At 45.1% G+C, this 24,542-nt stretch overlaps 2 protein-coding genes across 4 annotated transcripts; one reads left to right on the top strand and one right to left on the bottom strand.

The window, feature by feature from the left end:
* KLHL10 (kelch like family member 10) lies at window positions 2,647-15,621 on the bottom strand. 2 transcript variants are annotated; one of them, XM_005693831.2, is made up of 5 exons: window positions 15,271-15,621; window positions 5,740-6,229; window positions 3,727-4,344; window positions 3,290-3,439; window positions 2,647-3,079 (listed from the first exon to the last, which is right to left on the bottom strand). In XM_005693831.2, exons 2-5 carry the CDS (start codon window positions 6,157-6,159, stop codon window positions 2,705-2,707), a joined length of 1,563 nt encoding a protein of 520 aa, XP_005693888.1. In that variant the 5' UTR covers window positions 6,160-6,229; window positions 15,271-15,621; the 3' UTR covers window positions 2,647-2,704. The 2 variants fall into 2 exon arrangements, with proteins under 2 accessions (XP_005693888.1, XP_005693887.1); XM_005693830.2 differs by having other exon boundaries at window positions 2,667-3,079; window positions 15,209-15,621.
* Window positions 16,369-24,542, top strand: NT5C3B (5'-nucleotidase, cytosolic IIIB). 2 transcript variants are annotated; one of them, XM_018065099.1, is made up of 9 exons: window positions 16,369-16,454; window positions 16,678-16,776; window positions 17,384-17,453; window positions 17,540-17,586; window positions 19,946-20,031; window positions 20,644-20,733; window positions 21,732-21,894; window positions 23,015-23,215; window positions 24,028-24,542. In XM_018065099.1, the coding sequence occupies exons 1-9, from the start codon at window positions 16,443-16,445 to the stop codon at window positions 24,160-24,162; spliced, it is 903 nt and encodes a 300-aa protein (XP_017920588.1). In that variant the 5' UTR covers window positions 16,369-16,442; the 3' UTR covers window positions 24,163-24,542. The 2 variants fall into 2 exon arrangements, with proteins under 2 accessions (XP_017920588.1, XP_017920589.1); XM_018065100.1 differs by lacking the exon at window positions 20,644-20,733.

The following is a 24,542-nucleotide window of genomic DNA, read 5'->3' as shown; positions in this document are numbered from 1 at the left end:
CTATTAATGCTTACCCTTGGACTCAATTCTAAGAAATTACCTGAAATTTCTAAATTGGTATCCTTGCCTAAGAACATTTTTTGAAAATGTGTTGGAAATCTACTTTAAATGCATTTAATTTAGTCCAGGGTAGGGGTGGGAAACTGCAAGTCTATTTCTATATGAGGATATATTATCCTACCCCATCTCTACCATTTCCTCAATTTCGATTCATTTGGGGCTATTTTAGTAAAAGTTATTAGATTCTGAGAATTGCTGATTAGTTGTGAGAGGTCTATGCAAGACAAAAGCTCATTGAATGGTGTTCTCATTTCTCTCTGATAGACTGTACTAGCAAACTTCCTTTTCTTGATGGTGTTGAAATAATTTAGTAGCTCAGTAAGGTACCAGTTTCTTTCCAGGAGGGTGTGATGTCAGTTTTTTTTAACTGCCCTTTTTTTTTTTTGTATCAGAGATGTCTTCTGAGATAGCCATTACCAAGTTACTTGTAAGGTTGTCTTTTTTTCACATGATGTAGCAGAAGCCATAACTCATAAGATTTAGGTATAATCTGGTTTTGAAAACATGATTGAAACTGTTGTTTTTTAACTCAGCAGGCAGCCTAGGCCATGGCTGGAAAGAGAGGGTAAGTCCTTCCTTGCATGATCATGTGTGCAGGGTTCCTGACCACTGAATTCCTAATTTTCATATTTGAATTCACATGTGTGATTTCACATCGATAACTTGTGTTTCTAAAATATCCTAACTAACTTGTTAATAAGGAAAGAAACCAGATTTGCTTAAATCTGTTCAAGGCTGACATTCTGAAATTTTAAACTAGAAATAACATCCCTCAGCATTTGGAAAGGTTCTGATTATGATGACCAGCCTGAAATGGCTCTTTAGGAAAGAAATTTCCTTTTTAATGAAAACTGAAGATTACATTTGACAATTTAAGCAGTTAAAAATACAGCTTTAAAAAGGCAGCTTAACATGTATTTAAGTAAACCTTTTTTGTTGTTGTTGCTTTTGTTTTGTAGAAGGAAAAGAGGGGAATTGACTATATCAAAAAGTAAGAACTGTATATAACTTTAAGTGAGGCTGCTTAGATCTTGAAATGGATATCCTTTGAGTATAGCTACCCCACCACGGTTTAAAAAAAAAAAAAAAGCCCAGTGTACATATTGAGAATGTCAGTCATGAGCTTAGTGTTTAAGTAATACCTCTCACTTGCAGTTATGAGTCTGATTTGCATGATTAGTCTTGTGTATCTTGATATACAACTTTGCTTTTGCTGTGCCAATTCAAAACTATTTTGCTTAAAAAAAAACCTAAAATTTTATGGACATCAGTTTTGTCTTGATTATTGAGTTTTGTATAGTATTTCTGGGACCAAAAAATAAATTGAAATCTTTTTTTATGTAGAACAGAGGTTTGAAGCTGGAAAGATAATGTTTATGGCAGATTTGTGTGCTTTTGTATATTAAACTCTTCAAGCTGCCGGTAAGGCAGTTTCTAGAGCACACTTTTTTCCTCTTTTATGTTTCTTGACTAGTGTAGCATGTGGTTTGTTTAAATACTTCATTCTCTGCTTCATAATTCTAATATGAACACTATACTATAGGTAGACAGGTAAGCTAAATTGTGTGTTTTAGTTACTTGGCCTAATCAAGCATAACCAAAGGGATGTTTTTTGTATTTGCCTCAAACTAAGCTTAAAAAGGGTGTATCAGCCACATTTCATGTCTTTTCCAAATACGTAGAGTTGTGATGCAAGTCCTCTGCCAACACTAGAAAAATAGGGTGTTTATAGGTTGTCATTTAACCTTAGACTATTTGGAGAAACTATTCAGTCTCTCCTTTTTCAAATTGTTAAACATTTTGGCACAGTCTATCACTCCAGCTTGTTAATTTCTTGAGAATAGTCCATTTTTGTTTTTGTTATAATGCTTACATTATAACATGTTTTGGTCATTGGAAACAAAACAGCTCATAGCCCAGTGATGTAATACAGTAACACAATATAGTAGTCATTTTGCTTCAAGGAATTTAATTAGATAGCCAAAATAACTGCTCTTTGTTGATTACCTTTGTTGGGCTTTTGTCTTACTCTGTATGGCCATTCCTGCGAATGTCTGACGGTGAAGCACATACAATAGAGCACTTGTTAACTTAATCTTCAGCCAAATGCACTTGCACTCATTGAAAAGTAGTGCTTGCTATGTGGTTGAAGCTCTTATGGTCTACGTGCAGGGGCTCATTGAGTTACATGTAAAATAAATACTTAGTTCAAGTTGATACAGTGAGTTTTCTGGGCTAGCAGTATTGAGCCCCTGTCTTACTGCAAGTATAATCTTGACTGTCTCCCTTTAATTAAGTCAGAGATGTAGAATTTAGGACAGTCTGAGACATAACCTTGTAAAATAGCTTGTTTTATGTTCCTAAAGCTACCTTGTTCTGTGTTAGAGCTACTAATCGTCTTGATGTAAGTTTTAAATAAATGTATTTCTTTAGAGCTGACTTGCACTGTGATTTCTGGCTTTAATTATGGACCATTGAATATAATTTGCTTCCTTCTTCCCCTCGTACTCCCTTCCATCATCCAACCCTTGGCTCCCTTAAGTTGAACATTTTCCACTACTCTTACAAGTTTAAACACTGCATTTATTTAAAAAAAGAATTAATTCTTATTGCTTAGACTTTTTATTAGCTAATATGAAGAGGCTCATACAGGTAGGGTGCTTGTCGAGGCAGAGTACTTTACTTCGTCTCGCAGTGCTAGTCCTGTGAAGTTGTCCCGTCTAGCTGCGTATTCCCCAACGTTGGCCAGCCCTGGCACCACACAGCAGCTCAGAGCACTGCGGTATATGCTCATGTCATGAGCGTCGTACCACTCGTCAGTCTTCTCGTCGTAGCACTCGACATTAAAGGTGGTGGTAAAGCCGTTAAAACCACCCACCACAAACAAGAGGTCGTCTACCACCTCGATGCCAAAATTGCTACGAGGGTTAAACATAGTTGGGATCGTGCGCCAAGTGTTAGCCACTGGGCTGTAGGCTTCTGCACTCCTAAGTCGATTAGCTCCGTCAAAGCCGCCTACCTGTGGACAGCAGAGGAAACAAGCCTGGCTGTTAACCGTCGCTTCTGTTCACTGAGGATCCCCTCCTTGCGGGGGACCTGTGATTTCATACCTCCCTCTTTCCACTATCTTCCATGGATAAGAAGCTTTCAAATACTTCCCACTGGTAGTATAAACCTATTTGCTAGTAGAAAACCTAGGCTATCAATTTGTTGTATGAAAGAAACTCACCGCATATACGTGTTCTCCATAAGCAATTACACCTATCCCACTCCTCCTGCTTCTCATGGGTGCTATGACTGTCCACTGATTACTCTCAGCGTTGTACACTTCTGCTGTAAACAGGCATTCGTTCCCATTAAACCCACCACATATGTAGACCTGTGTGAAGAGAGTTCCGGGATGAGTAAAATTGTTACTTCTGGGGAGTAGAAAGAAAGAGGGTGTATATGAAGGTGGCTGGGGGCCGAGGACACTTCAGATGCCAGTCTGCAGTCTGAGTTTTTTCCACACGTGCACACACTGCTTTTTAATAAGTAAAAGATAGTTACAAGGGGCCACTTTTCGTTGGATGAAGGGGTTAGTATTGCAAGGTGAATACCGCCACTTCCGTTTTCCATCCACCTCAAAAAACAAAGTGTTATTTCCGCCTTCCCCAGGGGTCTCACCTTTCCATAGAGCGTTGTAGCACTCGCATCGCTCCTCTGCTCATGCATGGGGGCAATGAGTGTCCACTGGTTGGTCTCTGGCTCATAACGTTCAGCAGTGTTGAGACGCACATAGCCATCAAAGCCTCCCATGGCATAGATAAAATTGCTGAGGACTGTCACACTGACGTAGCAACGCCTGGAGTGCATTGGGGCCACCTGGTGCCAGGTTTTCTTGACTGGGTCAAAACGCTTAACACTATTGAAATAGTCCACACTATCGAACCCCCCAATGATATAAACATAGCCTTTCAAATAGGCTGCCCCATGGTAGGCACGAGGACTCTCTTCCTCACAAGTGACATTCACCCATCTGTCTGCCCGAGCATCATATGCCTCAATGGCATTGGTGGGGCTCCCACCACTCCAGCCACCAATTGCAAATAGGATGGCATAGGGCAGGCGGGGCCTGGTGAGAGGGTTGGTGAAATCAGAATTAGAAGGTCCATTCATATTTAGGTCATACATGGCCTTCAGGGCATTAATGATGACTGGCTTGCATTCCTCACTGTCTTTGACGTAGTCATTCATTTTAACATTGTTCATGAAATATTCAGCATGCATTAGGGCCAGGCGAACCTAAGGAGGAAATACAGAAAGTCATTCAGATGAGGTGAGGTGTCTGAAAAACCCATGTCCTTAAGCCCACAACTTCACAGCCTCCACTGAATGCACTAGGGTCATGTTTTATTTTTGTAACTTACATTTGGATGCTGAGAATGAGTGAAAGAGAAGCCACCTCAAGTGGTCACAGAGCTAGTCCATTCCTTGGCCCCTGGACAGGACTTTTAGACTAGAAAAAGCTGTGGTCCTTGTTCAGTGATTGGATATCTATGTCTCTCTATATAAAGTAACATGAAGTAGCACCAGATGGCTACAATTGAGTGCAATGCTCATGACCTGGTTTCTAGTCCAACTCCTGTTCTGGTTGGGGAAACTCAGAAGGAAAGAGGCGAAAGGAAGACCTTTGAGAATTCTTTTGAAGACCTGCCTTCTCCTTCCCCCACTATCAGAATTTTGGTCAAAGAGAAAATAATTGGGGCAGAAGGAACTAGCCATGCCAGGGGCGAAGAAAGCTTCAAAATTCAGAGAATGGCAGGGGATGCCTTCTACATATGTACGTCTATAAGTGACTGCATGCTAAATCATTTCAGTTATGTCCAACTCTTTGTGACCCTATGGACCGGAGCCCACCAGGCTCCTCTGTCCATGGGATTGTCCAGGCAAGAATATTGGAGTGGGTTGCCATGCCCTCATCCAAGGGGTCTTCCCAACCCAGGGATCAAACCCAAGTCTTTTATATCTCCTGCATTGGCAGTCAGGTTCTTCACCACTATCGCCACCTGAGAAGTCCACATATATAAGTATATATTTATATATGTATTATATATAAGTATATATATAAATATAACGACAACTCTGGCATCTGTCAAACGTCTTTGAGTGCAGTCCTTGGGACAATCCCTCTGGGATTAATGAATCAAAAGTGAGCAATTAAGGGAATTCCCTGGTGGTCCAGTGGTTAGGACTCCAAGTGAACCTCCACGCTGGGGGCATGGCTTTGATCCCTGGGCACGGAACTGACTCAGTTGGTAAAGAATCCACCTGCAATGCAAGAGACCCCCATTTGATTCCTGGGTCGGGAAGATCTGCTGGAGAAGGGACAGGCTACCCACTCCAGTATTCTTGGGCTGCCCTTGTGGCTCAGCTGGTAAAGAATCTGCCTGCAATGTGAGAGACCTGGATTTGATCCCTGGGTTGGGAAGATCCCCTGGAGAAGGGAATGGCTACCCACTCCAGTATTCTGGCCTGGAGAATTCCATGAACTGTAGAGTCCATGGGGTCGCAAAGAGTCAGACACAACTGAGCGACTTTCACTTCACTTCGTGGAACTAAGATCCCACAAGTCACATGGCTCAGCCAGAAAAAAAAGAGTGAACAATCAAAGCATCTCACAAAAAATAACTAAATGACCTTGGGAAGCAAAACTGAAATATGCTGCTTCCTATTTGGGGGGTCATGAGAAATCCATTTTAAAATGGCCTCAAATACAGCGTCTTCTTGTTTGACGTTGAGCTCATCTTTCTCAATGATATCCTTAAGTTCAGTGACTGAGAGCTCTAAAAACTCTGCCGAGACTTTCACCATCTCCTCAAAGTTGTGCAGGATGAACATGTAGGCCTTCTGCCTCAGCTCAGGGCAGTAGTAGTAGTCTGTGAACTTGCAGATGCCGATACAGTTATCCAAACACAGCTCCGACTTGAGGAACTCACAGCAACCCCTGACAATACCCATGATGTTAAATTGGTCTGCAGCAGCCAAGAGTTTCTCCACGTTATCCGGTGTGATGGGGACCGTCCGGGTGTATGCATATTCGATAATCAGCTTCATCATGTCGGGGGAAATGCCAGGGATGTTGTATACCTTCTTTTCAGTGTTGTTCCAGCCACTTGTAAACAAAGCTCTGGAAGAGAGACAAAAACTAGCAGTCACTGAAATATTTCTCTCCGGTCTGCCATGTTTCCCCCGCCCCCCCGCCCCCACCTTTTCTTGTGGAGCGTTCGGACATTTTCCAAATAGCACACAGTTAGTATACTGGAAATACATTGGTGTGAGGTGAGCAGGAGGAGAGTAGGCTTTATACAGTGGGCAAAAGAACCTTTCCAAGGTCTTTGGTCACTTTTATTCCTATTTTCATGATCAGTAGCCCTTTTCCCCATTTTAGGGATGGAGAAATTGAGATCTACAGCTGGTAGTATGACCCAGGTCTTTTCTGTCTCAGCCCATTGTCTATCAAACCAATTAAAGAAGTTAAACTTGAGCAAATACACTTTTAAGACAAGTATTATTCATATCCAGAATCTGATCACTTTGTACTGCTCCTGTTGCTGCCTTCTTAGTCTGAGCCACCGCCATCTCTTTCCTCGATTATTGCGAATAAACCCCGTAACTCGTCAGTCCTCAGCCGTTTTGGCACCATGCACCAGTTTTGTGGAAAACGGTTTTTCCACGGACTGAGAGGTAGCGATGGTTTCAGAATGATTCTCATAAGGAGCCTGCAACCTAAATCCCTCGCATGCACAGTTCACAGCAGGGTTCACGCTCCTGTGAGAATCTGATGCCCCCCAGGTACCTCACAGGAGGTGGAGCTCAGGCAGTCCTGAGAGTGATAGGGATTGGCTGTAAACACAGGTGAAGCTGCCCACCTCTCACCTGCTGTGCAGCCTGGTTCCTAATAGGCCGGTATCAGTCCGTGACCTGGAGGTTGGGGACGCCTGCCCTAACTGAGCTCTCTGCTTCTGCCCTTGACATCTCTGGAGTTTACAGTCTTATCCCAACCCCCAAAGTGATCCTTATGAGTTTATGCTCCTCTTCCACTCAGAAACTTCCACTGGCTTCCCTTGTTATTTACAGAGTAAAATATGAAATCCTTACCAGGGACTACAAAAGACGCCTGAGATCTGGACCATGAATACCTCTCTAATCATATTTCTTCTCACCTTCCTTCTCACCTTATTCCAGCCCTGCTGGCCTTGTTTTCCTTGAATACGCCAGAGATGCTTCCATCTTGGGTCCTTTGCACTTTTCTACTCGGGCTGGAAGCCTCCCCGCCACCCCCTGGCCCCAGATTTCCATATTTTCCAAGACCTCACCCCATGGAAGTCTTTCCTCAAATGTCACTTTGTCAGCAAAATGGTAATCGTATTTAAAATAACCATGCCCATCTTCTTTTTCCCTAGCAATTATGATCAGGTATATATTTTATTAAATGCCTATTCCCCCTATTTGAAGGTAAACTTAATGAGAACAGGAATATTTATGTTTTTTTTTCCAGTACCTGTCACAAAATAGGCACTCAATAAGAAATTATTGAATGAATAAATGACCACTATTCCACAATTATTTATTGGGTCCTTTCTAAATAGCTAGGTACTTTTCTAGGTGTTGCAGAAGTCCCTGCCCTAATATATTTTTGCATCCTTTTTCTAGGAAGTTTAAGGAAATATGGGCTCAGAGATCAAATTCTCTATCAAAGAAGTCTGCAAACCTATAGCCTCTGGGCCAAATTCAACCCAACTCCTCTCTTTTTGTCCTGCCCAAGAGTTAAGAATTTTTTTACATTTTTAAATTGGGAAAAATATTGTGACACCCGGAAATTATAATAAATTCAAATTTTGATAATAAAATAATTTTTTGGAACACAGCCATGTCCTTTCAGTTAGAATTGTCCATGGCTATTTTCCATTTTCTCGTGATCTCTTCTCCTACGAGGTCTCTACTGTCTCTATCCTTTATTGTGCCCATCTTTGGGGGAAATGTTCCCTTGGTATTTCCAATTTTCCTAAAGAGATCTCTAGTCTTTCCCCTTCTGTTGTTTTCCTCTATATCTCTGCATCGTTCATTGAAGAAGGCCTTCTTGTCTGTCCTTGCTATTCTGAAACTCTGCGTTTAGTTGGGCGTACCTTTCCCTTCCTCTCTTGCTTTTTCACTTCTCTTCTTTCTGCAGCTATTTGTGAAGCCTCCTCAGGTAACCACTTTGCCTTCTTGCTTTTCTTTGGGATGGTTCTGTTTGCTGCCTCCTGTACGATATTACATACCTGTGTCCATACTTCTTCAGGCACACTGTTTACTAGATCTAATCCCTTGAATCTACTCATCACCTCCAATGCATATTCATAGGGGATTTGATTCAAGTCGTACCTGGCTGGCCTAGTGGTTTTCCCCCCTTTCTTTAGTTTAAGCCTGAATTTTGTTATGAGAAGCTGATAGTCTGAGTGACAGTCAGTTCCAAGTCTTGTTTTTGCTGACTGTATACAGCTTCTCTGTCTTTGACTACAAAGAGTGTAATCAATTTGATTTCGGTATTGACCATTTGGTGATGTCCATGTGTAAAGTCGTCTCTTGTGTTGTTGAAAAAGGGTGTTTGCTATGACCAGTGCATTCTCTTGGCAGAATTCTGTTAGCCTTTGCCCTGCTTCAGTTTGTATTCCAAGGTCAAACTTGCCTGTTACTTGCCTGTTAGGTTTTCTTGAATTCCTACTTTTGCATTCCAATCCCCAGTGATGAATAGAACATCTTTTTTTGGTGTTAGTTCTAGGAGGTCTTCTACGTCTTCACAGAAGTGATCAACTTTAGCTTCTTTGGCATCGGTGATTGGGGCATAGACTTGAATTACTGTGATGTTGAAATGGTTTGCCTTGGAAATGAACCGAGATCATTCTGTCATTTTTGATGTAACATCCAAGTACTGCATTTCACACTCTTTTGTTGACTATGAGGGCTACTGCATTTATTCTATTGGATTTTTGCCTGCAGTACTAGATATAATGGTCCAACTAAATTAAATGACTACTGATGGAAGTAAAGTCTGATGCTGTAAAGAACAATATTGCATAGGAACCTAGAATGTTAGGTCCATGAATCAAGATAAATTAGAAGTGGTCAAACAGGAGATGGCAAGAGTGAACATTGACATTTTAGGAATCGGTAAACTAAAATGGACTGGAATGGGCGAATTTAATTTAGATGACCATTGTATCTACTATTGTGGGCAAGAATCCCTTAGGAGAAATAGAGTAGCCCTTATAGTCAACAAGAGTCTGAAATGCAGTACTTGGGTGCAGTCTCAAAAATTACAGAATGATCTCTGTTCATTTTCAAGGCAAACCATTCATTATCAGAGAAATCCAAGTCTATGCCCCAACGACTAATGCTGAAGAAGGTGAAGTTGAATGGTTCTATGAATACCTAAAAGACCTTCTAGAACAAATGCCAAAAAAAGATGTCCTTTTCATCATACGGGACTGGAATGCAAAAGTAGCAAGTAAAGAGATACCTGGAGTAACAGGAAAATTTGGCCTTGGAGAACAGAATGAAGCAGGGCAAAGGCTAACAGAGTTTTGGCAAGAGAATGCACTGGTCATAGCAAACGCCCTCATCCAACAATACAAGAGAAGGCTCTGCACATGAACATCACTAGTTGGTCAATACCGAAATCAGAATTGATTATATTCTTTGCAGCCAAAGATGGAGAAGCTCTATACAATCAGCAAAAACAAGACTGGGAGCTGACTGTGGCTCAGATCATGAACACCTTATTGCAAAATTCAGACTTAAATTGAAGAAAGTAAGGAAAACCACTAAGCCATTCAGGTGTGACCTAAATCAAATCCCTTATGATTATACAGTGGAAGTGACAAGTAGATTCAAGGGATTAGATCTTATAGAGTACCTGAAGAACTATGGACGGAGGTTGGTGACATTGTACAGGAGACAGTGATCAAGACCATCTCCAAGAAAAAGAAACGCAAAAATGCAAAATGGTTGCCTGAGGAGACCTTACAAATAGATTAAACAAGAAGGGAAGTGAAAGGCAAAGGAGAAAAGGAAATATATACCCATTTGAATGCAGAGTTCCAAAGAATAACAAGGAGAGATAAGAAAACCTTCCTCAGTGATCAATGCGAAGAAATAGAGGAAAACAATAGAATGAGAAAGACTAGAGATCTCTTCAAGAAAATTAGAGACACCAAGGGAACATTTCAGGCAAAGGTGGGCACAATAAAGGACAGAAATGGTATGGACCTAATAGCAGAAGTTATTAAGAAAAGGTGGCAAGTATACACAGAAGAACTATACAAAAAAGATCTTAATGACCCAGATAACCACGATGGTGTGATCACTCACCTAGAGCCAGACATCCTGGAATGTGAAGTCAAGTCGGCCTTAGGAAGCATCACTATGAACAAAGCTAGTGGAGATGATGGAATTCCAGTTGAGCTATTTCAAATCCTAAAAGATGATGCTGTGAAAGTGCTGCACTCAATATGCCAGCAAATTTGGAAAACTCAGCAGTGGCCACAGGACTGGAAAAGGTCAATTTTCATTCCAATCCCCAAGAAAGGCAATGCCAAAGAATGTTCAAACTACCACACAATTGCACCCATCTCACACGCTAGTAAAGGAATGCTCAGGGACTTCCCTGGTGGCACAGTGGTTAAGAATCCACCTGCCAGTGCAGGAGACATGGGTTCAATCCCCTAGTCTGGGAAGATCCCACGTGCCACGGAGCAGGTAAGCCCCTTTGCCACAACAACTGAGCCTGCATGCTGCAACTGCTGAAGCCTGTCCACCACCCATCCCCTCTCGCTGCAGCTAGAGAAAGCCCTCACAAAGCAACAAAGACCCAGCGCAGCCGTAAATTAAAAAAAAAAAAAGTAATGCTCAAAATTCTCCAAGCCAGGCTTCAACAGTATGTGAACTGAGAACTTCCAGATGTTCAAGCTGTATTTAGAAAAGGCAAAAGAACCAGAGATCAAATTGCCAATATATTGGATCATTGAAAAAGCAAGAGAGTTCCAGAAAAGCATTTATTTCTGCTTTATTGACTATGCCAAAGCCTTTGACTGCATGGATCACAACAAACTGTGGAAAATTCTTCAAGAGTTGGGAATACCAGACCACCTTACCTGCCTCCTGAGAAATCTGTATGCAGGTCAAAAAGCAACAGTTAGAACTGGACATGGAACAATGGACTGGTTCCATATTGGGAAAGGAGTATGTTAAGAATACCCTGCTTATTTAACTTATATGCAGAGTACATTATATGAAATGCCGGGCTGGAATCAAGATTGCCAGGAGAAATATCAATAACGTAGACTGACAGATATGTAGATGACACCACCCTTATAGCAGAAAGCAAAGAAGAACTAAAGAGCCTCTTGATGAAGGTGAAAGAGGAGAGTGAAAAACCTGGCTTAAAACTCAACATTCAAAAAACTAAGATCATGGCATCTGGTCCCATCACTTCATGACAAATAGATGGGGAAACAGTGGAAACAGTGACAGACTTTATTTTCTTGGCTCCAAAATCACTGTAAATGATGACTGCAGCCATGAAATTAAAAGATGTTTGCTCCTTGGAAGAAAAGCTATGACCACCTAACTGCTGCTGCTGCTAAGTTGCTTCACTTGTGTGATTCTGAAAGCATATTAAAAAGCAGACACATTACTTTGCCGACAATGGTCCATCTATTCAAAGCTATGGTTTTTCCAGTAGTCATGTATGGATGTGAGAGTTGGACTATAAAGAAAGCTGAGCTCCAAAGAATTGATGCTTTTGAACTGTGATGTTTGAGAAGACTCTTGAGAGTGCCTTGGTCAGCAAGGAAATCAAACCAGTCAGTCCTAAAGGAAGTCCTGAATATTCACTGGAAGGACTGATGCTGAAGCTGAAACTCCAATACTTTGGCCACCTGATGCAAAGAACTGATTTATTGGAAAAGACCCTGATACTGGGAAAGACTGAAAGCAGGAGGAGAAGGGGGCAACAGAGGATGAGGTGGTTGGATGGCATCACCAACTTGATGGACAATGAGTTTGAGCAAGCTCTGGGAGTTGGTGATAGACAGGGAAACCTGGCATGCTAAAGTCCGTGGGGTCACAAAGAGTTGGACACGACTGAGCGACTGAACTGAACTGAAATTAAATTCGCCCATTTCTGTATATTTTAGTCCACTGATTCCTACAATATCGATGTTTATTCTTACCATCTCCTGCTTGACCATGTCCAATTTACCTTGATTTACGGACCTAACATTCCAGGTTCCTATGCAATACTGTTCTTTGCAGCACTGGATTTTACTTTCATCACCAAACACATCCATAACTGAGCATCATTTCCGCTTTAGCGCAGCTGCGTCATTCTTTCTGGGGCTATTAGCAGTTGTCCTTCACTCTTCCCAGTCGCATACTGGACACCTTCCGACCTGGGGACTCATCTTTCAGTATCAAATCTTTCTGTCTTTTTATACATTTCATGGGGTTCTCATGGCAAGTATACTGGGGTGGTTTGCCATTCCCTTGTTCAGTCAGAACTCTCCACTGTGATCCGTCTGTCTCGGGTGGCCCTACACGGCATGGCTCATAGCTGCATTGAGTTATGCTAGGCCCTTTACCACAGAAAGGTATCCAGAGTCAGACCTTCTGGAGTGTGAAGTCAAGTGGGCCTTAGAAAGCACTGCTGTCAGTAAAGCTAGTGGGACTTCCCTGGTGGTCCAGAGGTTAAGAACCTGTTTACCAGTGTAGGAGACACAGGTTCAATCACTGGTCCGGGAAGATTCCACATATCGCAGAGTAATTAAGCCTGTGTGCCATAGCTACGGAGCCTGAGCTTTGCAATGAGAAGCTTGTGAACTGCAACTAGAGAGTAGCCCCCACTCTCCACAACTAGAGAAAGCCCACGCGCAGCAATGAAAACCCAGCAAAGTAGTCAAAAATAAAAATATAAATTATTAAAAATAAATAAGTAAATAAAGCTAGTCAATGTGATGGAATTCCAGTAGAGCTATTTAAAAATCCTAAAAGATGATGCTATCAAAGTGCTGCACTCAATACGTCAGCAAATCTGGAAAACCCACTAATGGCCACAGCACTGGAAAAGGTCAATCCTCATCCGAATTCCCAAGAAGGGCAGTACTAAAGAATTTTCAAACCACCGGACAATTGCACTCATCTCTCGTGCTAGTAAGGTTATGCTCAAAATCCTGCATGCTAGACTTCAGCATTACGTGAACCGAGAACTTTCAGATGCTCAAGTTGGGTTTAGGAAAAGCAGAGGAACCAGAAATCAAATTGCCAACATTCATTGGATCACAGAGAAAGCAAGGGAATTCCAGGAAAACATCTACCTCTGTTTCATCGACCACACTAAAGCCTTTGACTGTGTGGATCATAACAAACTGTGGAAAACTCTCAAAGAGATGGGGATACCAGACCATCTTACCTGTCCCCTGAGAAACCTGTATGTGGGTCAAGAAGCAACAGTTAGAACCCTGTGTGGAACAACTGACTGGTTCAGGATTGAGCAAGGAATATGATAAAGCTGTTTGCTGTCACCCTGTTAATTTAACTTACATGCTGAGCACTTTTTTGAGAAATGTCAGGCTGGATGAGTTACAAGCTGGAATCAAGATTGGCAGGAGAAACATCAACAACCTCAGATATGTGGATGATAACACTCTAATGGCAGAAAGTGAAGAGGAACTAAAGAACCTCTTGATGAGGGTAAAGGAGGAGAGTAAAAAAAAGCCGGCTTAAAACTAAATATTAAAAAAAAACTAAGATTATGGCATCCTGCCCCATCACTTCATGGCAAACAGAAGGGGAAACGGTGGAAGCAGTGACAGATTGCCTCTTCTTGGGCTCTAAAATCACTGTGGACGGTGACTGCAGCCATGAAATTAGAAGACAATTGCTTCTTGGCAGGAAAGCTGTGACAAACTTAGACAGTGTGTTGAAAATCAAAGACATTGCTTTGCCAACGAAGGTCTGTATAGTCACGGCTATGGTCTTTCCAGTAATCATGTATGGTTGTGAGAGCGGGACCATAAAGAAGGCAGAGCACCGAAGAATTGTTGTCTTCGAACTGTGGTTCTGGAGAAGACTCTTGAGAGCCCCCTGGACAGCAAGTCAATCTTAAAGGAAATCAACCCTGAATATTCATTGGAAGGACTGATGCTGAAGCTGAAGCTCTACTATGTTGGTCACCTGATGCAAACAGCTGACTCATTGGAAAAGACCCTGATGCTGGGAAAGATTGGGGGCAGAAGGAGAAGAGGGCATCAGAGGATGAGATGGCTGTATGACGTCACTGATACTACGCACATGAACTTGGGCATACTCTGGGAGATGGTGAGGGACAGGGAGGCCTGGCATGCTGCAGTCCATGGGGTCATGAAGAGTCAGACACAACTGGGCGACTGAACAACATCAAAACATGGGTGCTATCGCACTGAAAGCAGAGTGGAATAGTTGTGACAAAGACTGTGTGGCCTGCAAAAGTCCACTTAAAATATGCGCTCTTCGACCTTTTTGTATACCTTGCTCTGGGTTTACACAAATGAGAATGTTTAGGTGGGACACACTTACCATATCTTCATTGGAACTGAGCACTCAAATATTTTCAGCTCATAAGCAAGATAGCTCTTTACCTTCCTGATTACAATACTTTTGGCTCAAACTTCCTTTTTCTTCTGATAAATATTTCCTGGGTTCTTTCCCTTCACACCCTTCTCTATCCTTGTTAATTTATCACCGTGCCTGAAACAGTCTCAGGGGCTTAAGGGGTAGCTGAGGTGGCACTGTCACCTAGGTTTAAGTAGGAAATCCAGTACAGGGGTCCAACTGTCCCAAAGGTTGGTGTGGGTGCAAATCAAAGAAAAAAAGCACCTGACCCACCAACAGCTGGTTGAAATTCAGTTGAAAACCAGAGAGGCTCTGGCCCTGGTTGGGCCTCTTCAGAAAACAAGCCAGTCTACAGAAGCCCAGGGCTTTGACAGGGTCCCTAAACTTAAGATCGTGGGGTGGGAAACATGAAATGAACCAAAACGTCTCAGAATGAGCCCAGTTCCCCCTTTGGCTTAGTTTAGCAACCCTGTTATACCTAAAGTAGGAACTGCAGCTACAGAGGATGTTCTTGTGGGCATTGAACTCAAAGCCATTGACCTTGATGACCACGTCGCAGAGCTTGCCCTCTAGCCTAAGCTCGTTGAAGATCTCACAGGTCATCGCACTCATCTTCCTCTCCATGTGAGGCTGGTGGAACCGTGTGGAGGCCGCCGCGCTCTCCATCTCCATGGCACCCTGGGATCAGCGGAGAGAGGCTGCTCTCCTAGGGTGTCGGGGAGGATTGTGGGGGGGCCCCTTTAGCCAGCTGTCGCTCCTTTTCCCTACTACATCTTTCATATAGGGCCCATCAGGCAGCCCAAGTTCCAGAATCCTGGGGCCGCAGTGAGGTCACTCTCAGGATTGTGTTCTCAGGTTCTGGAACTCTCTCCTGTCCTTGTCCTTCTTCCTTCTCCCCTCCCCCAAGGCACCACTCAGGTTGAAGACCACCCCACACCTTCCGCAACCAGAAGAACAGGGCCCCGTGACCACCACCACCACCATATCAGAGTTCTGTTTCACTCTAACTCCCATGGCCTACTTCAAGTACTCAGCTGGGCATCTCTGTAGCATCCATCTACCTTCTTCTACGGCCCGGCACTTGACTCCCAGACAGAGTTCTGGGAAGCTAAGTCAGAGAAGGCAGAAGGAAGAAGTAAAGCTGATGAGCTTTCATTCTGGTCCACCTGTCCAGGGCTTTCCTACCCTCTGGACATGAGTCACCCATCTTCTGTGATGAGGAGCGAGTCCAGAGAAGGAAGCACCTTCTGGCTGTTCAACAGAACTCACTTATGTCTCCTTCACATCCCTTCCCTTCCTGCGGCCTTTTGATCATGCAAACTGTAAGCCTGAAAATGACCACTCTGGTCAGGGGTTTTGCTCTACAAGGAATGGCACCCACGTACCCTCCACTTCTTGGGACCCTCCCCGTCCTCAACACGGGGCTCTCAAGCAGGGTCTGCACGCACAGCGCCGCGCGGCCCTCCAGAGGCCGCCTGCCTCTCCCAACCCTGCACTGAGCCCTCCAACCCCGGGCTCGCAGCCTGCACCCCAAACCCACCCCGCCCCCGGATCCGCCCTCCGCCCCCGGATCCGCCCTCCGCCCCCGGATCCGCCCTCCGCCCCCGGATCCGCCCTCCGCCCCCGGATCCGCCCCTGTTGGAAGCGGCGCCTGCGCAGTGAAGCCGCGGGGCGGTCGTTGTGTCCACGCCGCCGACCGGCCCGCGAGCGCAATGGCGGAGGAGGTGAGGTGGGAGAAGGAGACCGGCGTGGGGCTGGCCCCGAACCCCCGGGCGCTCCGAGACCCCCAGAAAGCCGTCTGGGCCCCGCCGCGCCAGTGCGGTCCGTAGACGCCCAGGCCTTGCCAGAGCCCCTACTCGCCCCCTGCGCCCCCGGCCCGGCTTCGCGGGGCTCCCCTTGGGGTCTGCGCGGTGCTGGAATCAGCGGTTCTCTCGGGTCTCGGGACAGGTGAGCACCCTGATGAAGGCCACGGTCCTGATGCGGCAGCCTGGACGGGTGCAGGAGATCGTGGGCGCCCTCCGCAAGGGCGGGGGAGACCGCTTACAGGTATCACGGGGGGACAAGGTCGGTCGGCTGGGTGGGATGCGGGTAGCTGGTGAGGTGGCCTGCCCTGGGCGCCTTAACACGTTGCTGCAGACACGTGCAGGCAAGCTTTCAGCCTTTAGAAATAGCCAAGGACTTGAGGGCAAGCCTGTTTCGCCTTGAAGGAGAGCCCACCTGCCCGAAAACCTAGATTTCAATATTCTCAAATTTCTTTAGACAGAAAGCACCCCACAGCGGGCCTCCGGGTCTTGTTGTCCTCACTAGCTGAGGTTGATGGGCTCCCCAAGAAGGTGCAGATGTGGAGATGAGCCAGAAGGAGGAGGCATCTTAAGAGAAGCCAGAGCATTGAGATGGGTGCTATTGAAAGGGTAGAAGAGGTCTTGATTCTGCAGTCCCCATCCCCACCCTCCATGAAACTGGGTCTTCTCAGGGTTGGCACAGGTACTAACTAGAATTAGTTCTTCCTCTCCAGTCCTTTCTAACTCCCCCAGGGCTCTGCCCGCTGTGCCTACAGGCTGGGCATAGAGCTGGTTGGCTTTTCCTTTTCATATTGATGCAGGGCTACACTGGAAGGTGCCTGTCTAGGGATCATCTCTCTTTTGCATTTCAGGTCATTTCTGATTTTGACATGACCTTGAGCAGGTTTGCATATAATGGAAAGCGATGCCCTTCTTCTTACAGTAAGTCACACAAAAGCTTGCTTTATTGGACTTGACAGGATGATGGCTTCTAAGGGACAAGTAAAAGGAGTTCTGTGTTTTTGCAGACATTCTGGATAACAGCAAGATCATCAGTGAGGAGTGCCGGAAAGAGGTGGGTTACTCCCTTCTTTGCTCAGAAACAGCTGGCAGTGGTTCTTGGTTAGGACCAAAGATTCCAGGCTTGAAACCGTAGAAGGTTAATTTTTTTAAAAAATTGTTGCTATACTCAGGTGGACCTAGTCTTTGTGTGTGTGTGTGTGTGTGTGTGTGTGTGTGGCTTGTGGAATCATAAGGGTCCCTGACCAGGGATTGAACAGGGCCCTTGGCAATGAAAGGGAGGAGTCCTAACCACTGGGCCACCAGGGAATTCCCAGCTGGACTTAGTCTTATACACTAAGACAGCTTTTCCTTATTGGCCAAGACATGTGATAATGGATGGTTGGAATACGCTTACTGCTAGCTACAGAACTTACAGGAGATGTTTTATTGCCTCCATTTAACAGATGGGGAAACAGAGACTTGGAGAGGTTTGAACAACTTAACCCAAGGTCACATAGCAAGATGCAGAGCTTGGTTTTCCCATAGATCTGATTCTGTTCCCAAACTCTTCTTAACTGTATTATGCTGTTTCCTTGATAGTATAAATTTTCTTGGTGCGTTAGCAGTTACCAAGAAAGAATAAGGTGATCCCTGTAGCCTTGGAGTTCATTTTACTTTGTTCCACATTCTTCCCATCAGTGTCCTCTTTGCCGGAGCAGAGCTGTGCTAACTGCTCATTTCTCTGCTGAGCTCTTTCTTCTGAGTAACTGTATCATTTAGTTCCACTTGATTATGAAGTTCACCCAATTGTGTACAAAGCAGTTTGTTTGCCGGCCATGGTTGGTCAGCTCTTCCAGTACTCTGCATGATTACTGATTATTAGGATGGGCAGTGAATTATAGATAGCCTTTCTATTTCTACACCTGTGTCTCTGGAGATGGCATTTGTAGCTTAAGGTAGAGTCTGGCTCTACCACTGATCCACCTTTGGGAAGTCACTCTTTTTGGTCCCTCACATCCCCGATCATAGCAACTTCCAGAGAGCTTCATTCACAAATAAAACAAAAGGTTTGGGTGCCCTCTCTAGGATAAAGAAGCTAGAGAAAACTAGGATTTCTGGTGTTGATGTTTTTCATAAAAAACATCATAAAGCAAAATTTATGTAAAGCGTAAAGAAATTCATAAAGCAAAATTTCTGTAAAGAAATATTTTTTATTTTTAAAAATTTATATTCTGTTGTTCTGTTTTACTTTCAGAAGAATGTTCTCACATTCAAATAATTAAGAATCTTTAATACATTTTAGGGGCTTCCTGTCTTTGAATTTAACCCTCTTTTAGGCTGATGGTCAGGGACTCCATTTGATTTCATAATATTCTGAGATCACGCACATATTAAAATTATAATTCTTTGCCATTCCCATTTTTATTGGGCACTGTTGCTGACTGAACCATGTGACACATGATCCCTGAAGCAGCCTTCCTGGAGTCTGGAGGGGTCCAGGCACGTGGAAGGGGACCTTAGCCACAGGAGGCCCATGGAGATGCTCCCGGTGAGGTTGTCCGCCTGACGTTGGCAGTGCAGTGGTTATCCCTGAACATACTACAGTATTCTGTTCTAGTCTGGTATGTTTTTTACCAGATCTATCTAAATTGCCCTGCTTTTAAGATTTAAGTGCAACTCGTAGCACTTAAATCTTTAAAAGCAGGGCAGTTGGGCTTCCCTAGTCGCTCAGACAGTTAAGAATCTGCCTGCAATGCAGGAGACCCAAGTTTGATCCCTGGGTCAGGAAGATGACCCTGGAGAAGGGAATGGCTACCCACTCCAGCATTCTTGCCTGGAGAATTCCGTGAACAGGGGAGCCTGGCAGGCTATAGTCTGTGGAGTTACCAATAGTTGGACACAACTGAGCAACTAACACTATGACTACTACTAAACTTGCAAAAGAATCTTTGTGAAAGCAGTAGGTTGATGTGTTTGTTTTCTTTCTTTTTCTGACATAGCATTAAAATGAGGCCCAAACCACTAAAATGAAATGTGTTTTTATCCGTGTGCTTCCCTGCCCCTAAGTTATCTTGCCTCCTACCTGAGAAAGCATATCATGTTTTAGGAAATACAGCATTAACTCAGCTCTCACTGATTAAGTGCTGATGCCTGAGCTAATTTATAGCGACAACAAGGGCAACAAAATTCTAGATGCTACCTCGTTACAACACTCCTTTGTGTTGTTGATGCCTAGACCTCACTCTTTGGGGCAGGGGGTTGGGGGGCTGGAATGCAGAAGGATGGCCAGCTGTGAAGCTCCTGTGACTCCCTTACAGGAATCGCATCTTCTAGGTGACTGGTGACTTTTTTTCTCATGTGGGACTATAGGACCCTGCTGGGGAACACTTGATGTAGACTGATGACCTTTCTCTTCATTTTGGATGTCGCAGCTCAAAGCGCTTCTTCACCATTATTACCCAATTGAGATTGACCCACACCGGACCATCAAAGAGAAGTTACCCCACATGGTAGAATGGTAAGCGCCAGTAGTGGTGAATGATGGCCTGGTCTGGCTTTGAAATCAGATGCAGGCTCCCTTACTTTATTGAATGCTCAGCTGAATGCTACACTCCCAGCTATTAGAACAGATTGTCCAGACACAGACAGGTCACTCATGGCTGCTGCTGGATGAAGTAGGGGGCTCACTGAGAGTCCTTGGAGTAAACTAGAAGCCCCTTAGATTGGGGGAATCAGTGCTTTGGGGCAATAACCTGCCTCAGAAAAACCAGTATCACTGGATGGAGCCCCAAAGAAAGGGTTCAGAAGAACTTTGGCATCAGCAGCAACTCACCCAGCTGTGGTCTGCGGATGGTCAAGGGTCCCAGGCCGGCCAACTCCCATGTCTGGATAAAGAACACCAGTTACCATGGGGATCCCATAAGTCTTTTTAACCCACAGACCACAGCTGGGTGAGTTGCTGTCTCACCCCGCTCCTTTAGGGACAACCGGGGTCCTGCAGGAAGTGGCTCCGAGGAAAACGATGAGACCTCCACTGCCAGTACTTCCAAAGGGGATTCATGCCTGCGATGGGAAAGGGTATTTTACTTAGTGGTTTGAGTTTAGGGTTTTGTGAGGTGTCTCTTTCCAGGTGGACCAAAGCACATGACCTCCTGTGTCAACAGAAGATTCAGAAGTTTCAGATAGCCCAGGTGGTAAGAGAGTCCAACGCAATGCTCAGGTGAGCTGCCTGCTCCGGAAAATGCTTCTGCCAGACTGGAATGGGTTTGCTCACAAAGAGAGGCTGGAAGGGAGTTGAAGAGGAGTTAGTTGCTCTAAGAGTCAGAGGGGACCTAGCACGATGAGTAGCTGCATGAGGAGAAGGTCTTGCTTTTTCTCTGTGGACTCAGCCAGAGAATTTTCTATCCTTGGGTATGTCCAAGGACACACTGCTGGTAATGGATGTGGTGAAGATGCTCCATCTTCTAGAAAAAACAGTGTCTTGGTAATTTTTCCCAGTGGTTAAAAAGACTTATGGGATCCCCATGGTAACTGGTGTTCTTTATCCAGACATGGGAGTTGGCCGGCCTGGGACCCTTGATTATCGGTGGCCTTCAGAGCTCAGCTCTCTACTGGAGCGTTCTTTACCAGAGGAGGGATGGGGGCACATATAGGAAAGAGTCAGCACGGGTGCCTTCCCTCAAGGATTGTGCACGGGTAGGTTGGGGGTGCTCTCCACTGAAGCCACCCTAGGAGAGCCACCTGGTTGTATTTTGCTCAGGCAAAATCATCTAGGAACAAACAAACAAACAAATGTATTTATATGATTTATGTGAAGTTCAGGGACACAAAAAGCAAATCAATGGTGATGTGAAGTCAAAATGGGGGCAGTGACATCAACTGGGTAGGTATCACACGCATGTACACATGTTGTAAATATTAATTGAGCTGAACACTTAACGATTAGTGCACTTTAATGATTTATTCTATGTATTTTATACCTCAATTTAAAATGTTTTAGAGGGACTTAACTGGTAGTCCAATGGATAAGACTCCAAGCTCTCCATGCAGGAGCACAGGTTCAGTCCCTGGTCAGGGAACTAACATCTCGCATACAGAGCAGTGCAGCCCAAGGGGAAAAAAAAAGTTTAAAGAAAAATGTTAAAGATGTAACCCAAATAGAAAAGAAAGGGCAGTGGCAGAGGCAGTGCACTTTCAGAGCCATTCATCTGGTTTCAGGGATGGATACAAGACATTCTTCAACACCCTCTCGCAGAACAACATTCCCCTTTTCATCTTTTCTGCGGGCATTGGAGATGTCCTGGAAGAGATGATCCGGCAGAGGAAAGTGTTCCACCCCAACATCCACATCGTGTCTAACTACATGGAGTTTGATGAAGATGTGAGCTGCATCTCATTAGGGCTGGGGCTGGAAGAAGGATGGGGACTGCCGGCCAGTGTGCTTCACCCCGAATGTTAACTGGGATGGGGGGCAGCAGGAGGGAGGGGAAGGCATGCTGGCTTCGTTGCCCTTGGCAGCTATTTATTTATTCACGCAGCTAGAGACAGTTGCTTTTGAAAGACCCATTCTTGGGTGTCTGGCTGACAGTGGTCTCTCTGCGGAGGACCTAGTTTAGGGCTCAGCCAGGTCCTTGTGTCACTGTCATGGGTCATGTGCCAACCTAGGTACTCAGGGCCTTGGACTTGGACTTGTTTTGCTTGAGCCAGAGGTGGGCTACACTGACTCACCCATGTTCTGACTTCTTCCCCTTAAGACCAAGGCTGGAATGTTTGTCCCTTTGACTTGTGGTTAGGGTGTTGCCCACAGCTGAAGTTAACACTCATGTAGCCCGGGTAATGCTTGTATCCCAGCCTCTTGCTTCCCCCAGAGCAGGTGATCTACAATATTTGATGGTCTCTGTTTAAACCAGGGGCTGGAAATGTTTTTTTGGAATTCCCTAGTTGTCCTGTGGTTAAGACCCAGCGCTTCCACTTCTAAGGCCTGGATTCAGTCACCAGTTGGGGAACTAAGATCTCCTAAGCTATGTGGCATGGCCAAAAAGAACCCAACCAAACAAAAAAACCTTTTCCTATAAAAGAACAGATCGTAAATTTTTTACTAGGATCATTTGCAACTATTCTATCACATAAAACAGCAGCCATTGAGAAGACGTAAACAAATGGGCCTATAAATTAAGTTCCATAGAACTTGGAGAAGGAAATGGCAACCTACTCCAGCAGTCTTGCCTAGAGAATTCATGGACAGAGGAGCCTGGCGGGCTATAGTCCATGGGGTCATACAGAATCCGATGCGACTGAACGACTAACACACACAGAACTTAATTTACAAAAATAGTCCAAATCTGGCCCACGAGCCCTAGCTTGCTGACCCCTAGTTTGGACTGCAGTGAAGTGTTGGCATTATCTGTGGCTTTCAGGATTCGGCTTCTTCCGTGGCAGACTGGAAAACTGGCCCTCGATGGGTCCCTGTAGCCCTTCTGTCTCTCGTCTTGACTTCTTAGGGCTTCCTAAAGGGATTCAAGGGTCAGCTCATCCACACCTACAACAAGAACAGCTCTGTGTGCGAGAACTCTGATTACTTCCAGCAGCTTCAGGGCAAAACCAACATCCTCCTGCTGGGAGACTCCATGGGGGACCTCACTATGGCTGATGGGGTTCCTGGCGTGGAGAACATTCTCAAGATTGGCTTCCTAAATGACAAGGTAGGTATGGGACCTTGGTCTTCATGGCTGGCTCCTTCATTCCTGTTATGGGATACACTCTGTGTGAAGTATTAGAGGCACAGAGGTCCGACACAAGCTATAGTCTCCTAGGAAACAAGAGGTACCCAGTGGTCAGAGCTGTGTGCACAGCACAGGGCATGATCTGGAGGTCAGAGCACATCATCAGAGCTCACGCTTACTGAGTGCTCGCTTTGTGCCAGGAACATAAGACCAGCTAATCTGTGTAGTCAAACTTTGAGGTGTAGTGACTGTTTTACCTTTTTACAAGGGTGGAAACTGAGGCAGGGGGATTAAGCAACTTGCCCAAGGTGACATAGTTTAGAAAGTGGTTGGGCTGATCACCAGTCCTCCTAAATCTTACCTAAAAGGGCATGATTGAGGTGGGGAATGTTGGTATTCAAGATATGGGTTTATAATTTAGAGAAGGAAAACGTAGAAACAGACAAGAGGTTAATGGATGAAACCAGGGTTGTAGAGGGGCATAGTATGGCAGCAGACTCGGCCAGCAGGTACGGAAGGCTTTTGAAAATTCAGTTCTCATAGGTTAGAGGTAACATCTGGTTTTTTGTCTCTTAATCCTTGTGACCTTCCTTTTGACACTGACCCAGGGGTTAACTGTGACAGCCTGCACCCACGGCCATGTGTGTCTCCAAAGGACAGGGCCTGGTAATCCTGAACTCCTTTTGGGGAGTCACGGCTTGAAGGCCCTCCTCCCCTACCCCTGCTGCGCAACAGCGGTTTGGGCAGAGGGCAGGGCACTGGGGGACTCTTGCTCTCTGCTCCCCGGGCAGGTGGAGGAGCGGCGGGAGCGCTACATGGACTCATATGACATCGTGCTGGAGAGGGACGAGACGCTGGACGTGGTCAATGGGCTGCTGCAGCACATCCTGCAGCAGGGTGACTGGACAGAGATGCAGGGCTCCTGAGCGCAGGCGGGGCCTGCCGGCTGCGATGAGGAGGGGCCTTCCCGGAAGGCCGCTCTGCTCTGAGCTCTGCTCCTCCTGTGCGTGCAGAGTCCTCCAGAGAACATTCCGGGCTGCCAGTGGCCGGGAGCTGCTGGCTCACACCCCTCCCTCCTCCTCTCCCTTGGCTCCTTGGTTTCGTGTTCTCCAGTGGCTCGAGGGAGCCCTGCCAGAAGGGAGGACAGCAAAAGCTATTCCAGGCGAACTGCGGACCTACGCAGTGTTAGCACTTTAGGAATCAGCTGGTCCAGGGAATCTTTTCTTCCAGAATTTTTTAACATGGGAAGCTATTCTTCAAACAGGTCAAAGTCTAATATGTCAAACAGATCAAAAATAAAAAAAAA

Source organism: Capra hircus, chromosome 19, assembly GCF_001704415.2.
Source record: "Capra hircus breed San Clemente chromosome 19, ASM170441v1, whole genome shotgun sequence".
Lineage (NCBI taxonomy): Eukaryota > Metazoa > Chordata > Mammalia > Artiodactyla > Bovidae > Capra > Capra hircus.
This window is presented reverse-complemented; position numbering and strand designations above follow the sequence as displayed.

Bases quoted from the DNA above. Each gene is read 5' to 3' on its own strand.
- KLHL10 (XM_005693830.2), bottom strand. From the start codon at position 15,402: ATGGAGATGGAGAGCGCGGCGGCCTCCACACGGTTCCACCAGCCTCAC. The intron at 4,345-5,739 runs GTCATTTAGTTA...TTTCCTCCTTAG, and splicing joins TTTCAGTTTTGCTTCCCAAG to GTTCGCCTGGCCCTAATGCA. The intron at 3,080-3,289 runs GTGAGTTTCTTT...TGCTGTCCACAG, and splicing joins ATGGAGAACACGTATATGCG to GTAGGCGGCTTTGACGGAGC.
- NT5C3B (XM_018065099.1), top strand. The intron at 20,032-20,643 runs GTAAGCGCCAGT...GTCTCTTTCCAG, and splicing joins TTACCCCACATGGTAGAATG to GTGGACCAAAGCACATGACC. The intron at 20,734-21,731 runs GTGAGCTGCCTG...ATCTGGTTTCAG, and splicing joins GAGTCCAACGCAATGCTCAG to GGATGGATACAAGACATTCT.